This window comes from Drosophila mojavensis, unplaced genomic scaffold (genome assembly GCF_018153725.1).
Source record: "Drosophila mojavensis isolate 15081-1352.22 unplaced genomic scaffold, ASM1815372v1 contig_36, whole genome shotgun sequence".
Lineage (NCBI taxonomy): Eukaryota > Metazoa > Arthropoda > Insecta > Diptera > Drosophilidae > Drosophila > Drosophila mojavensis.
In genome coordinates this window covers 8,275,444-8,290,923 of record NW_025318858.1, presented here as the reverse complement: position 1 = coordinate 8,290,923, position 15,480 = coordinate 8,275,444, and the positions used below count along the sequence as shown (strand labels likewise).

The window sequence follows — 15,480 nt, the reverse complement described above, 5'->3', positions numbered from 1 at the left end:
TATATTCATTATTGAACAATTATTTTATAATATTTAATTATATTTTATATCATATCAATTTCAAATCAAATGATTTTATTCCCCAAGATTATATATTGTGAACACATACATTAAATGCTATGTTAATATTTATTTATGAAGTTTAGAACTCAGAAACAATAAGATCTAACTGTGTGATGGTCCCGCTTTAGGGAAACTGAAATGCATGTTACTTTTCCTCACATATATCTTAGAGTACCTATGTAATTATTTTTGGAATCATCGATTGTGGCTTCAATTAATCGCAACCCATTTGGCAATACGATTAATTTGCCAATAGAATCGAATATTGTGTATCATCACTAGTCGCTAATATGCAAACTCACTCCAATAGTACGCACTTATCTGTTTCCAATAAAAATTAAATACATATATAATACGACGCTTACAAGAGCCAGTGTAATTACTTTGTTATAAAATTTAACCGATACGAAATATAAAACAATTCAAAAAGGTAAAATAATTTTATAAAAGAAAACCAAATAAAAAAGACAGCAAATTGCAGTAGAAAAGGCAAGTAAACTTTTTTTTTAGATATGTACGTCGCATATTTTGATAGATTAATTGGCAATGCGGATAACAGTAAAAGCAAACCAGGTCAAAATAGGGGCTCCAAACGCACCCACAGTTGCCTTCCCTTTAGCCAACACCCAAAACCTCCTCAGAGCCAAAGCGACTGTTAGCCAAGAAAACTTTTCAGTGGCTCGAGCGTTCATATTTGACAGTTGCCTGGACTGTCTGTCAATGTATGTGTGTATGAGTGTGTGTGTGTGTATGTGTATGTGTTTTGGTAGTCAACAGTTTTCGGGAGTATTTGCAACTTTATGCCGCAACTTGCCATCAAAAAGGGCGGCAGGCGTGTCCCGTTGTTTGCATTTTGCAGCACTGTAGCTAATGGCAATATTTTTGCGGTCGACGACTGGAGCGAGGGCAGTTCCGAGAGTTTGTGCCTGTGTGTGTGCGTGTGTTTTTATTTTTGGAGTGCGCAATGCTAACGAAATGACAATGGGGCACAGAACTTGCCATTCATTACTTAAAAACTACGAAATTAGCGTTGAATTTTTGCCACAGCAATCGTTAAAAAACTTTCTAGAACCACAGCCGAAAAAGTCTGTGCCGGAGAGAGAGAGAGACAGAGAGAGTGAGAGAGAGAGAGAGGGGGAGAGGGAGAAAGAAAACTTTATTTTTACAACTAATTGGCAAACTTAAATGTAAGATTTAATTTTGTTGTGGGTAACACAGCAACGGCAGCCAAGCAGGCAGGACAAAGCCGTTTGAGGCTTCATTAAAAAATTACATTGTGCCGCAGGCGACACAGAGAAAAAGACAGACGAAGGGAGAAGGGTAGACAGAGAGAGAGAGAGAGTGAGTGAGTGAGTGGGGGAGGGAGGGGGAGAAAAGCAGCTAGTGGCAAGTTTCATTGTCGCCCGAGTTGGCAACAAAAATATTTGCCACATAAATAAAAGCGAGACAAGTTGAATGTGGCCGCAGCTGCTGGTCCAGCACATATTGACAGCAGCTGAATAACTTCAGCTCACACATACACATACATGCATTTATCTCCCTCTCCCTCTCTCTATATACATATACCCTTGACTTACCTGGAAACTTGTAGAGGGCCACCTCGTTGCAATTAATCTCAATCAGGGTGGACGTCTCGTTGGGCAAGCCAGCGCATTGGCACATCGAGTTGAGTGGACACGCATAGAGCACATCCTGCTGCTGGCTGCCAAGCAGCGCAGCTGATCCTCTTGCCGGCGGCGGACCACGTGCCAGGGCGCGGGCCGTATTCCGGGCACTGCGATGCAACCTCTGACCCACCGCAGCCGCGCCTCCGCCATCGAACTGCCAACAGTGGGCGGTGCAGACCAGGCACGAGATCAGCGCCAGGTACAGGTGCATGCTAAAAGGAAGCGTACAGAAAAGGTGGATGAGCAAATTAGTTAAGATTTTCAGTTTGGGTAGTATTTTTGGGTCAGTGCTGAAAGTCGTTTTAAGTGTGTGTAATCTTGTGTGGCAAGTGCGAGTGTAAGTGAGATGAGCAAGGGCAGAGCAGCTTAGCACTTACACAGCAAAATAACAAAAGATGCTGGCGCTTATCTCTCACTTATCAGATATATATGTGTATGTAAGTCTTTGACGTACGTGCATGCATGTTGGACTCTCTTTGTAAAACCCCCGGGCACACAATTCTCTTTCGGCTGAGTTTGTAGTCGATGGCATGTTAATGCTCTTTTTAAAACCGAGAGAAGCTTGAAATAACTTTAGAAAGATATCGCATACTTTTTAGGTGATTGTGATGCTTCATATATAATTAAATAAATAAATTAAATATTAAAGAAGCTAAAAATATGAAATATAATCATATTAAATAATAATATATTATATTATTAAATATTTAATTCTATAGTTTTTTTTTTTTTAATTTATTTTATTTATTTATTTATTTTTTTTTAATTCTAATTTTTTGTATATATTTCTATTATTGATATTTAAATACATATTTAATTTTACAGTGTTTTTATTTATTTTTTATTTTATTGATTATTAATTATTATTGATATTTAATGTTTTATTATTATTATTTATTTATTTCTTAAATTTAATTTAATTTATTTATTTTTTTACTTTGCATTATAATTTACAAATTCTTATTTGTATATATTCCATTGCTCAGCTCACTTTACTGAAATTTAGCAGAATTATATAATACAACTGCAATTACTCAGCTTTACTTTGAAAATTGTCAAACATGTTTATATGTTTAAGAAACAGTTTAAGTAAAATATTATATGCTCTGTCGATGTCACCAGAGTAAATATGACTGTAACTCGTTTTATTTATCATACATTACAAAAAAGCCACAAATATTTATTTTCATCAAGCCAAACAAAGCTAAGCAAAAGGAAAAGAATAAAAAAAAAAATTAAAAAAGAAAAAGGAAAATAATAAACAGGTTTTACTTTGTTTAAATAAATTGTCAAATAAAATAAAATAAGCTCGCCGGCAGCTCAGCTTAAACTGTAAAAGACCAACCTTGATCAAATATTAAAAGCTACAAAAAATTTGACAATTTGCCAAATTTCTAAATAAATTTATTTTTATTTTTGTGGCTTACTTTGAAATAAAAATGCTGAATAAAACAGGAGCTAAAATCGTCAGCGTCATGAAAGTTGTAAGGGAATGCATTTGCAAAGGACTGGCACTTAGTGTGCAAAGCTCACACAAACTAAAAGCCCCATAAAAAAATTAGTAAACCAAATAGTGAGAGAGGAGAATAGCTAAAGAGGGGAAAAGCCTGTTCGAAATATTGCAATATTTTGTTTGGAATATCAAATAAATACACAGTAAGGCAACCGTTTAACACACTCTCAATGGCTAGCCAAAGCAAATTGAACAGTTAAAGAAAATACGAAGACTTTGATCAAATATTGTTTCTAGTTGAAAATAGTTTGGTTGCATTTCAAGTAATTCCATTTCCATTTGTTTGTGAGTAAATGGAGCGCGGAGCATGGCGCATGATATATGAAGACGCTCATTAGGCGAGCTCTGGCAGACACCTTCGGTCTAGCCATTTATTTATTTGTCACTGCTTAGCATAAATCGCGCGTTAGGGTGAATAAAATGGCATAAAATTAACGGTGCTCCCACCCCAATACCATGAGAGCGCCATTAAAAGTCACAGCTCAATAGCACAGTGGAGCAAACGCGATTTAATCATAATAAGAAAAATATTTATTGAAAATTATTTACATAGAATTTTGTTTGAAATGTTTACAAAAAATCAATTATGACTTATATTATAAAATAGTAAAAATCAGTAAATTAAATTAATTATGAAAAATTATAAAATAAATAATTATAGATGTAAAATAAAATAAAATTTAATAATAATTAATATCTAATATCTATCTATCTAAAATAAAATATTGAAAATTAAGGTTTGATATAATGTAAAAAGATATTATAAAGTAAAAATTTAAAAATATATATAATAATTATGAAAATATTAAAATAACATGTGAATAAATAAATCAACCACACAATGGGAATAATAAATAAAAAGAAAAATATTATCTAAAATAAAAAAAATATTATTAAAAGAATAAAATAAAATAAAAGACAGAATGGGCTTTCATTTCATAATCATGATTAATTAGATTCAAATTATCTATTACAATTATCATTAAAAACTGTCGTTTGGCATATTTTCATAACTCGTTCAAGCACTTGCATGCCACTGTGCTCACACATTGTCGGCTTATGAGCAACTCCTCAGCCCGACTTAGGGTGAAGTTCACCTAAAAGCTTGCGACAATTCATGCAAATGAGTTGCAGTCACACACGAGCAAAAGCACTCACACTCCAATACACACAATCACACACACATACACTCACAGTTACACTCTTACATATTCGCATTCAAATGCCTCTAACTTGAACAAAACAAAAAAAGAAGTGCGCAACCACAGCACGTAGAAACTCGAACACTCACACTCACACTTAACACACACACACACACACGTACGTGCATGCACACACACATATAGAACGTTCATAGAGCGCTGGCATATAAAACATGTTTCATGTACGTAGATGTGTGATGTTTATTTGACACGCCAAAGTATATAATAACAAATAAAAACTTTGGCACACCAGACGACGCCGACGACGTCGAGGAAGTGGAGGACGTGGAGTACGACGAGGGCGACGGGCGACAACTGCTGGAACTCTGACAAGGACGACGTCGACGAGCACGGCCCATTAGCACGATTGTTGAGCTTTAAGGCTTCGATGGTTTGGGTACCTCTGCGCACATTACGAGGCGCCATAAAAGTAGAGACCCCCGAAAAAAACGTGTATATATATAGTACATTCCTTTACTGATAGGCACTACGAAAAAGACGGGAAGAGAATCCAGAGTGGAGAGTGGAGAATCAAGTCCTAAGTCGAGGCATGTGCTCGAGTTATTTAAGTCAGCTTAGAGTTTCGGATAAGTAAAATATATGCTGGCTAAGTCCCAAGTTCTTAGCAATTGAAACATGTGTTATAGTCAGGGATTTTCGGTAGACTAAGAGCCTACGATAAGAGCCCAGTTAAATGTGCTTTTGAGAACCATTTGATTTAGCTGGGAAATAAATGAATATAAGACAAAAAACAATTATTATTCTATTTATTCCATATTCTATATACTACATTCTATATTTACATTCTATATTATATCTTCTACATTCTATATAGATCACAAAAGACGTTAAATCTAGTTTGCTACGCATTAAGCTTGAAACGTTTTTACAACTGGAGTTGAATAAAGCTCAATTGAAATTTATTGAAAAAGTTAAAAGAGGCTTTTAAATGGCTGAAAGAGCAAGTGATGAGCGTTTTAAAGTGTTAAACTCTAGAAAACTCGAACTACCGCTAGGTAAGTAGTCACTATATGTACAAATGCTACATATATATAACCTATCTTATCTTTGCCGACAGATGAATATTACAAACAGCATGTTCGTCCTGATCTGCCTAATCTTAACTCCTCTATTAGAGGCACGAAAAACGCCAACTGTGTATTCAATACAAATGTTATGGATCTAACATTGGGTGAACATGTTCCTCCTGCTCTCTTTATATATTTCTGTCTATATATATTCTTCTACTACAGATGAGTATTATGAGCAGTTTGTGGTGCCCAAGGTGAAGCTGCAGGAAGAGCAAGCAATAGTGGAGCAAAGGAGCAAACACTTTCAACGCACTCACTACTTTGGGCCGCGGTACTTGGAGCAGTGCCAGCACAAGCAGAAAGCTGGGAGGGCAGTACAAGAAGATTTGGAGAATAAAATACAGGACATACAAACAAAAATAATTTAATCGAAGCAAACGAGAGGAAAAGAGAGGAAGATAGCAACAAATTTAACTGCGATTTAATACGAATCGAAGGAGAAGAGTGAGTGAAAGAGAGAAAGAGGCAGCCAGACGGAGAGAGGGAGCACGAGCTCCAAACAATTATTAAATACAATTTATTCATTTTTATATGGTGCTAATAATGTGTCAACAGCTTGACACAAAAACCATTTATGGTGCTTAAAATGCCAGCGAGCATACTTTTAAATATAATTCAAATAATGTCTTTTTTTAAGGGACGTTTCTATTCAATTCTCATAATAACAGGAAAGAAAATATGTAGGTGAAACAAAGCTATAAGCAAGGTGAGTTCGAATAGTTTGTTATGCGAACTTAGGCTGACCTTTCATTTCCCTTGAACTCATTGATAATATCAGTAATATGAGTTCAGATTGACTGAATAAATGTAGAAAACAGTTTGCTCTTCTCTTTGGCATTCGGTAAAGTAGAAAACTTAGAATATTATAATTTATATTCCTACAAGTCTAATTATCAAAAATTTTTCATATTCAAATTATCGAACAAAAATCAATCAACTATCAATTCGCTTATTAGACATAGTTTGGAAGCAACTGAAGCTGGAGACTTTGAATTATGGACAATAAAAATATTGGATGCACAATACATCCTCCAATCCATTGGAAAATAAAAAGTGAACTCAATTTGCAGAGTATTAGCCCTCATAAATACACAAACTTCATAAAGAAAATACTTGAACAACAAAAGTTGCTCAACAATTCCTTTCGCCTAGTTAAATCCCTATTCAAGCTCTTCAAGTGCGCAGTCTGTTTGCTTGTTTGTACAATTTCATATCAATATATTTACAGAAATGTTAACGACTGTCATAAAATTTAAAACGATTTTGTTGACATTGCATATTTATTTAATTGGGACTTTAGCTTTACACAATACATACTTCCAGATGTGCTACCTCTTGCCAAATATTTATTTATTTCTAATTAGTTAATTTTTATGCAAATCCTATAATATTTATGTTTATTTGAAAGTGTTTCTCTGCACTTGCATTTATTTGCTTAATTCATGCTGCCAATTAGAATGCATTATATAGTAGTTGGCAACTACAGAATGTGTAGGTGTGTTTATTTCGTTTGGCCCCACCACACCTTTCTCGGCGATTCTCAAAGTGTTTACCCAATCATCGGCAGGCACTGTCATGTGCTGTCTGTGCAAAACGATATCCAGCTTGGCTCAGCTAAATCAATATCAATCTACAATTGCCGTCAGACATTTTACTGATTGTTTTTCATTATGTTGATGGTGACAAATCGAATCTGACTTTTGCAACACTTGGGCTGACCATGTAAAACCAAACGATACATCACACAGTTGACTGAGCTAGCGCGCGTGTGTGTGTGTGTGTGTGTGTGTATAAGCATGTGTGCTGATATTCCTTATTCCTCTGCTTCGGCTACTGCTCTTTTATGCACCTTCAAATATATTTCTGCTCAAATACACACGCACGCACATCTCACCCACGGAAAGTCAGGCAGTCAGAACGGTCGAGAGTTGCGCCAGAAAAGATAAATATGTCGTAAAAGTTTTTTATTTGCGTTTTATTTTTGATACAGCAAATGACTAACTTGTTGGCTGACAGACAGACAGACAGACAGGGAAAGAGAGAGAAAGACAGTGGGGCAGTGCGACAGTCAGACGCAATGCCCATGGCCAGCAGCTGCAAAAGGGCAGAGCGAGACGGCAAGATTACGCGTAAGACAAAGCAAAGCGGAGAGCAGCGTGTGACAGGCGGAGCAGAGTAACGTCTGTCACGCACAGACCGCCAGCTGCCCCAATGCGGGCGCCACATAGCCGGAGTGCCTGCCTAACTGAGTGCCTGGCTGCCTGCCTGACTGCTTGACCCCCGTCCGTCTATGCCCCAAAGCGATGAGACTTTAAAAGATGTTCAAATTTGAAATCGCGTTAGCTTTTGCCAAAGCGAATTTCTAATACACTTTCAGACATGAAAAAACTTACTTCAATGCATGAAATCTATGTAGTAGAAATGTTTAAATATGGAGTAGATGCTAATATAATATTAATAGGTACAGCTTAGTTATATGATTCCTTATAGTTGTAATCTTGGAGTTTCAACGGATTAAAGATGAAATTGACGAGCTGGCAAGTCTTCAGTACTATTTTGTTAACTGAAGCTTACGAATTTTATGCTCAAAATAATAAATAAATATATATAATATATATTTTAAAAAATATATAAATATTTACGAATTTAATTTAATCTTACTATTGTATTGAACATATAATTTTATTTTATTTTATTTTATTTTTTTTTTTTTGGAATTTCAATTTAATTTAAATGTAAAAAATAAATCTCTATATTTTTTAAATTCAACATACAATTTTACATGCAAAATATTTTTGATTTCTCGAATTTAATGTAACATACCTATAAAAAAAAAAAATATAAATATATTTAATTTTTTTTATTTAATATAGGCATTTCACATAGTGTTTTACATTCTAAATAGTTGTGACATTGTAAATTAAATTTAACACAAATGTAAAAAATAAATATTAATATTTGCTGATTGTGCTTAATTTGTATTTTTGCTACAATAGTTATATTTTTATTTTTTATATATGATATATTTTTTTTTTTTGGTAATCTATAACTTAACTTTAAAAATTTGTAATACATTTGTAGATAATATTTAATATGCATATTTCTAAATTTTTATACTGAATAATCTACAGAAACTAATGTTTTCGCTTCTAAGTACCCAATAAAAATTGGAAAGGAAAATAAGATCTTACAAAGCTTTTAAAAATAAACGAAACTCACTGCTCGCACATACATTCACTAATTGGGGAATATTGCAGACATATTTAAATTGCGTACACATTAATTTCATATATTAACTAAGCCATTGGAATAATTTATATTTATGTATAGTATATATCATTGCTCACAAATATTTGTTCGTCCTTCCTCGATGTCGGGAAATCGGTGTCTTTCACTTACACCATAAGCAAAAGTGAGTGAGTGATTGTGTAAGTGAAGGTAAAGACGTTGCACTGAGTGTTGTGCTTGTATTTGCTCACTTACTGACTCTCATTGAGAGATCGTCAATCGTAACGATGTTCACTAACGAAACACAAACGAAAAGAAAAGAAGACTCTTACTCTGAGCGAGATTAAAGGCAAATGCAACAATAAACCGGTTAGCAGTTGTCTACAATCTATGGAAGACGTATTTATATATAAATAAACTTTTACGTCAATTTCGACATAGATTTTGATAAACATTATCAATTTATAACGTGGCTATAAATAACAAAAAATCATAAAAAAAAAAAAAAAAAACAAGAAATAAAACTTGACATGAAAAATGGCAAAACATATAAAATGATTTCTATTTTTAGAAGCTAAAAGCCATTTAACTTTTGTGAGATTTTAGCAAGTTTTCCAAAAGCGACATTAACGCCAACTCTTGACATTAGTCGACCACTGCCTAGAGTAGCGTCCACTCACTTTCCTGTCATGTTAAATGATGTCAGAGCAAAACAGCTCACTTACTTTAGAGTACAACAAGCAGCTGAGAAGGCACAAACAGCAGCTACAACAACTACAACAACGAAAATGACAGCGACAACAACAGCAGAACAAACTGTCCCTTCTCATGGCCGGCACCAGTTGAGAGCTGCAAAGTTGCCATGGAAAAGGTCAAACCGAAGGCAAGAAAGGCCGACCGCAAGTTTTTATTACGCATATTATGCCAGCGATTTGCTCAGCTGTTCTCTCTCCCTCCCACTCACCCACTCTCTATCTCTCTCTCTCTTTCTATTGCACTCACTCCTAAACTTGGGGGTGGACCAAGGCTTGGGCATGAGATTTCAGCATCATTTTAATACTTTTAATTTTTTATGCCGCTGACACAGTGACATCAAATGTCAACGAGCTGCAAAACAAACAGCAGCAACAGCAGCAGCAACCGACGAGTCCTGCCACTAGCATAAATATGTTTAAGTATGAGCGTCCATTGGGGGCAGCGCAGCAGCACAGCCAGCCGAGACGGCAGAGGCAGCGCAGCAAGAAAAATGCTGAAAAACGTAGCATACATTTGGGAGCCGTTGCGCTCGGGCGAAAATTTGCGAGTTTGTGCGATAATAACATATGTAAGTTGCTTGTACATGAATGTGTCTATGTATGTGTGTGAGTGTGTGGGGTGTGTGTGTGTGTTGGTAAATGGCATGCAGGTTTTAAATTTAGCACATAAGCTGGCTGTGTCTGCTTTTGCCTTTGCCTCTGTTGCCTCTGCTGCTGCTGCTGCTCTTTGGGCGCGGCAAAAATTTAAGCAAAACTTTAAATGAACTTAAGTGAGAGCTGTAATATATTTGCACACACATACACACACACACATATATACACAGTCAGCTGTTAGTGCAGCACGTAGGTGCGTGGGCGTCCTGTATCTGTGAGATACATTCGAGTTAATCGCTGTAAAAGCGCTTCAAAGTCAATTAGATGCCTTCAAAGTTGATGAAAATTGTTGCGTTTTTGTTTTTCGCTTTCGCTTTGCCCAAAATCAAAGCAAAAAACATCTTATCAAAGAGTTTTTCAACTACCAAAAATAATGCTAGAGTTTATTTCGCTTTGCTTTGCTACTCTTATATAAATTTAAATATTCACATTTAATTGGGCTTTTTAATTGCTCTTAGTTTTGATGTGTTTTTTCTTTATTTTCATTTTTGTATTTATTTTTTGGTTTTGTTGATGCAATTTTCGGTTTCATAAATTATTTACACTTCGCTGGTGCAAGCGAAAAAATATTAATTATATTAATAATTAAATATATATGACACTGCAGCAACAGAGCAGCAGCTGCGGACAATGTTGTTATAGTTGTGGAACAAACACACATAACGAAAAAAAAAATGGAATTAAATTATAATATTATATGAGTGTGGTAACACTCTTTAAGCTTGCCTTTTTTAAGAGCAGTCAAATGGGATGTGGGTTACACCAGCTAAATAAATAAAGAAGCAAGAAAGGCTTGTGGATGGAAGTGCTTTATCTCCATTAAGCTAGTGCAACTCAAGTATCCTTAATTTAGGGCTGATATGCTAAAAGTTTTACATTTAAAATATGTATATTTGCACAAGTATATAATAAATTATATGGAAAGAAAGGAATATTTTATAGTTAATTTAATAAAGAAATTTGTACTCAGAACTTGAGATAAAAGAGATAAGAAGAGAGAATATTATAGGGGAGAAAGAGAGAGAGAGAGAGAGAGAGATAGGTAAACAGAGAGAGGGATTGAAATAGAGAGATATTTAGCGAGAGAGAGAGAGAGATAGAAAGAGAGAGTCAAAGATAAACGATAGAGACTGACGGAGAGATGGAAATAGAGAGAAACAGAAAAGAGAGAGAGAGAGAGAGTGTCTGAGAAAGAGACAGGTAAAGAACGTATAGCAAGCGAGAGAGGCAGATAGTCAGAGATAGACAGAGATAGAGAGTGTCGGAGAGATAAAAAGAGAGACACAGAGACAGTTACAGATTCAGAATCAGAGAAAAACATAGCGAAGGAGGGCGACGAGAGAGAGGGAAGGAGAGAAAAACAATTCGAGTATATTTTACGATCAACTAAAATATGGATATACTTAAAAAACTATATCATGATTAGCATTATCTTCAAGAGTCAATGATGATTGAATATACATATATATTTATATTATATATATATATTTATATAATATACAATAATACGTATATGATGTCCTTTTACGCCTTATTTAGGCCTTCATTACTATCCCATCCCAATAATGGGCGTATACACCCATTTTCCCTACATTCCAGCTTATACAAATTAACATTTCCTTCTCCGGCCAAGAAAAAAAAAAAAAAAAAAAAAACCACACAAAATTGTTTTGCATTCCTTTTGCCTTTGATTCAATTCAATTTCGCCTTGCACAATTTTAAGCTGGTTTTGGAGCGTCGTGTGAGCCCATCTAAACTGTGCCTTAATTACATTTGGTTATGCAGAGCCAAAGAACATTGCGAAAGCGTCCATAGAAATGTTGCATACGAATTGGTTTTGTTTTGTTGTTTCTTGTTCTTCTTTTCATTTGTTGTTGGCCGAAAAGCCAAACCCAAGACTCTGCGTGCAACCGAAGCATTTCGAGCTTTTCGGGCGCTTTTCATGTATCTCGCTCTGGTAATTTACACTGGCTGGCAGGCATATAAAGCCAAATAACAAATCCAGGCATGCAATTGTTTTTATAGCCACAGCTGCACACACACACACACATAGAGAGGGAGTCTCACACCCGCAAATCATATGTCAAAATCAAAGTTAATCCCTTTGTGTTATGTACAACAATTGAAATTATGTGCTTAAAGGCTTCAACTCGGCCTAACAAAACACAAATACAAAACAAACAATAACAACGACAAAAAAAAAAAAAAAATGAATTAAATAAAAAAGCAAAGCCAAAATGCCAATGCACAAATTGCGTATGCTACTTCATGTAGTATATATACATTTGTACAGATATATATGTTCTTTTTTTATATATATTTTTCAAGTGCTGCCATTATTTTTGTTTTTATTGCGCAATGCACGAAAAACAATCATAAAATATATATACATATATATCTGTACATATATACAGAGCGGCGTGAACAGAAAAATGGAGTTGAGAGGCGCAATTCGAAACAACTGCGGCGGGCACTTGAATCCATACGGCTGACAACAACAACAACAACATATGACACCGTGAGTAGGACAGTTAGAGTCAGACAGAGCATAAACAACTGCTGAATACTCGTTTATGGTAGGCTCGATAAAAAACAAGTTAAGTTTCTACAAAAAAAAAAGGTTATTTAATAATTGTGCCACGCCCTTAGAGATAATAATAAACCATTATACCAAGATTATCCCTATCAATGGGTTCTGGCTATAACAAGTTACTGGCTTTGAAGCTGCTAGCTTTAATCTTCCGCCAGATGTAGTAAGTTCCGATTGGAACGTATCCAATTGGATGTCAATGCAGTCCTTTTAGTCAGTCTGTAGATGCAGTCAAAGGTGAGTCTAACTTTAGAAATTCCAGCTTTAAAACTATTCAAACTATAGCTACGACTTACCAAGCGTCTAGAGCTGGTGAATAAAAAGCCCCTTAAGAAATTTACATAAAATTTATATCTGCCCCTATACTATATCCACTATCTATTAGGATATATTCATGCCATATTTATACACAAATTATCAATGTGATGCACAAATAATAAGTATAAATACAGCCAATATACTCTCTTTTCTACTTGCTGCATGAGCAACAAGAATAACAACAGCAGTAACAGGCAAAAAACAACAACAAACAATAACAGATTTATTGCATATTTCGCACTGGTAATTGAGATTAAACAGTTCAAAAAAGCAGCCGCTTGGCATTTCATAAACCCGCAGGATACAGCACACATATACAACACACACTCGCACACACATAGCCTACATAGCCTACATAACCTACACCCACACTCTCACTCCCACTCAGAGTCAACCTCATACACACACATGTGTGTCCATAAAGCAACGCATAAATTTAAGAGCTCATATATCGTTTTGCCCTTTGTATCCCAGACCCAACGACATGTTGCAGAACCCTTTTTAATGCCCGCTCAGTCAGAGGGGCGAAAAGGAAGCGTATTCGTTTGACTGGCACTTTTAAAGTCAAGAAATGACAGCCGTTCAGATAAGTTAAAAATTTTAATAAAAATATTTAAGTAATTGGAGAAGTTTTTGTATTTCTCTTTATATTTAGAGCATTATTTGTATTTATTTTTAAGATATTTAAATATAAATTGAATAATTTTTTTTTTATGTTCATTACATTTTATGCTACTTTCTATCCAATTATTGACTTAACGTCCGAATGATTCTCGCTAAAGCATTTTATGGCCACCCACTTGAACATAATTTATTTGGTCGGATAATTTTTTAATTAGAGCTATTTTGGTATGCTTGATAGTTATATTATCATTTAAAATCAAACGGCGGAATATTTCACTATTAATCAATTATCGATAATTTTGATAACTCCAGTAATATAGTTATCGTAAATAGTATCCCTCTTCCTTGGTCACTCACCTCTCTGCTAGCTGATTTCACTGGATAATTTATCTCTGATCCAATTGGTAATCTAATCAGAAATGTATCTGCTCTACTTGAGCGAGTATCAAGCAGTCAATAACATTAGAACTAAAGGGCAGCTCACAGCTTACTCCTAGCAGCTCCTCTCGGACTTCATATCTAAAGAAATAAACTTCTTGTTGGCATATTTGCTTTGCGCGAGTATCGAGCAGTCGGCGCCCGTTAGTTATTCATTTATGGATTGGTGTGCCCATTGCTCTTTAGACCTTTTGACTGTGGGGACATCACTTCATGCGCCCAACTTGCATGTAATTCGTTTTAATAATTGTCAAGTTGTTGCCTTTATTTATGGCAAACTTTTAATAATTTAATTGTTGTTGCTGCTGCGACAGCAGCTTTTGTTATTGTTATGGCCCTAGTTGTTGCTGTTGTTTTTGTTGTTGTTGTTGTTGTTCAATTGCTGGATTTGCCGCATTCGCATTTAATTGATAAATGCGTCGAGAGCGCGCGCGAGTTTTGCCAGCTGTAATTATGAACGATTTGAATAATTCAATGCTCAGGCTTTAGCCACGGCCATTGCGTTTCTGTTTACGCAATTAATTGTGTGCCGCACACTGGTATGAAATTGATTGCAAAGTTAACTAATAGTTTTAGCAGTTGAAATGGGCGAGAAAGTGGGGCAACACATGCTTTAAAACTATCAATGATTTTTGTTGTGCTACGTAGATTTTATATTTATTTATTAAATACTTTTGAATGAGCTGCTACCAAAAAAAGAAAAGGGGATATGTGTACTCTTATCAATAGCATATTTTGTTTAAGACTATAGGATGGAATATTAGAATTTGTGATTGAATATTTTTTGTATAATTATAAAAAAAATAGCAACAAGATAATACCATAAAATATATCTATACTATATCTATCTATAATTGAATTTGTAATTCTTCCTAGTTATGTTTCTTTATATTTTTCTGTCTGTATAAAAGCAAAGATCAGTTAAACTATTAAAATTTAAAATATATATTCTAAAACACTCTATATAAAATAAGTGAATTATTTTTCAATACCAAGTCAACTTTCCATTTAAACTATATTAACATATGAGCTCCTCTTATCAATATTAAAGTGTATAAATTTTCTACAAAAAAAAAAAAAAAAAAAGTGAAATTAAATGAAAAAAAAAAAGAATTCCATTTCATATTTTACCCGTGTCAGCTAAAATTATAAATAATAATAAATTATGCGAAAAGATGATTACAGCTCTTGGATCTACTGAAAACGTTCTCAAAGAGTTTGAAATGAAAACTGCTTTGGCTTTACAAATATGAATTAAAATTGCTTTCCCCTAGCAGGTTTAAGCTCTTAAGCCTTGGACTAGACAGACTACAAGATATCACATGAACTCAACCGAA

The 15,480-nt window shown here is 34.7% G+C and overlaps 2 protein-coding genes across 3 annotated transcripts in view; one reads left to right on the top strand and one right to left on the bottom strand.

Moving 5' to 3' along the window:
- LOC6576336 (chaoptin) overlaps window positions 1–15,480 on the bottom strand; it is a 64,787-nt gene that overhangs the window by 26,718 nt on the left and 22,589 nt on the right. For both annotated transcript variants that reach the window (XM_015165124.3, XM_002002291.4), the window contains exon 2: window positions 1,641–1,942. In XM_015165124.3, coding sequence (XP_015020610.1) covers window positions 1,641–1,941 — 301 coding nt within the window. In that variant the 5' untranslated portion in view covers window position 1,942. The remainder of the gene's footprint in view (window positions 1–1,640; window positions 1,943–15,480) is intronic.
- Window positions 330–6,172, top strand: LOC26528216. The gene is made up of 4 exons (XM_015165125.3): window positions 330–493; window positions 5,281–5,461; window positions 5,524–5,637; window positions 5,699–6,172. The coding sequence occupies exons 2-4, from the start codon at window positions 5,395–5,397 to the stop codon at window positions 5,902–5,904; spliced, it is 387 nt and encodes a 128-aa protein (XP_015020611.1). The 5' UTR covers window positions 330–493; window positions 5,281–5,394; the 3' UTR covers window positions 5,905–6,172.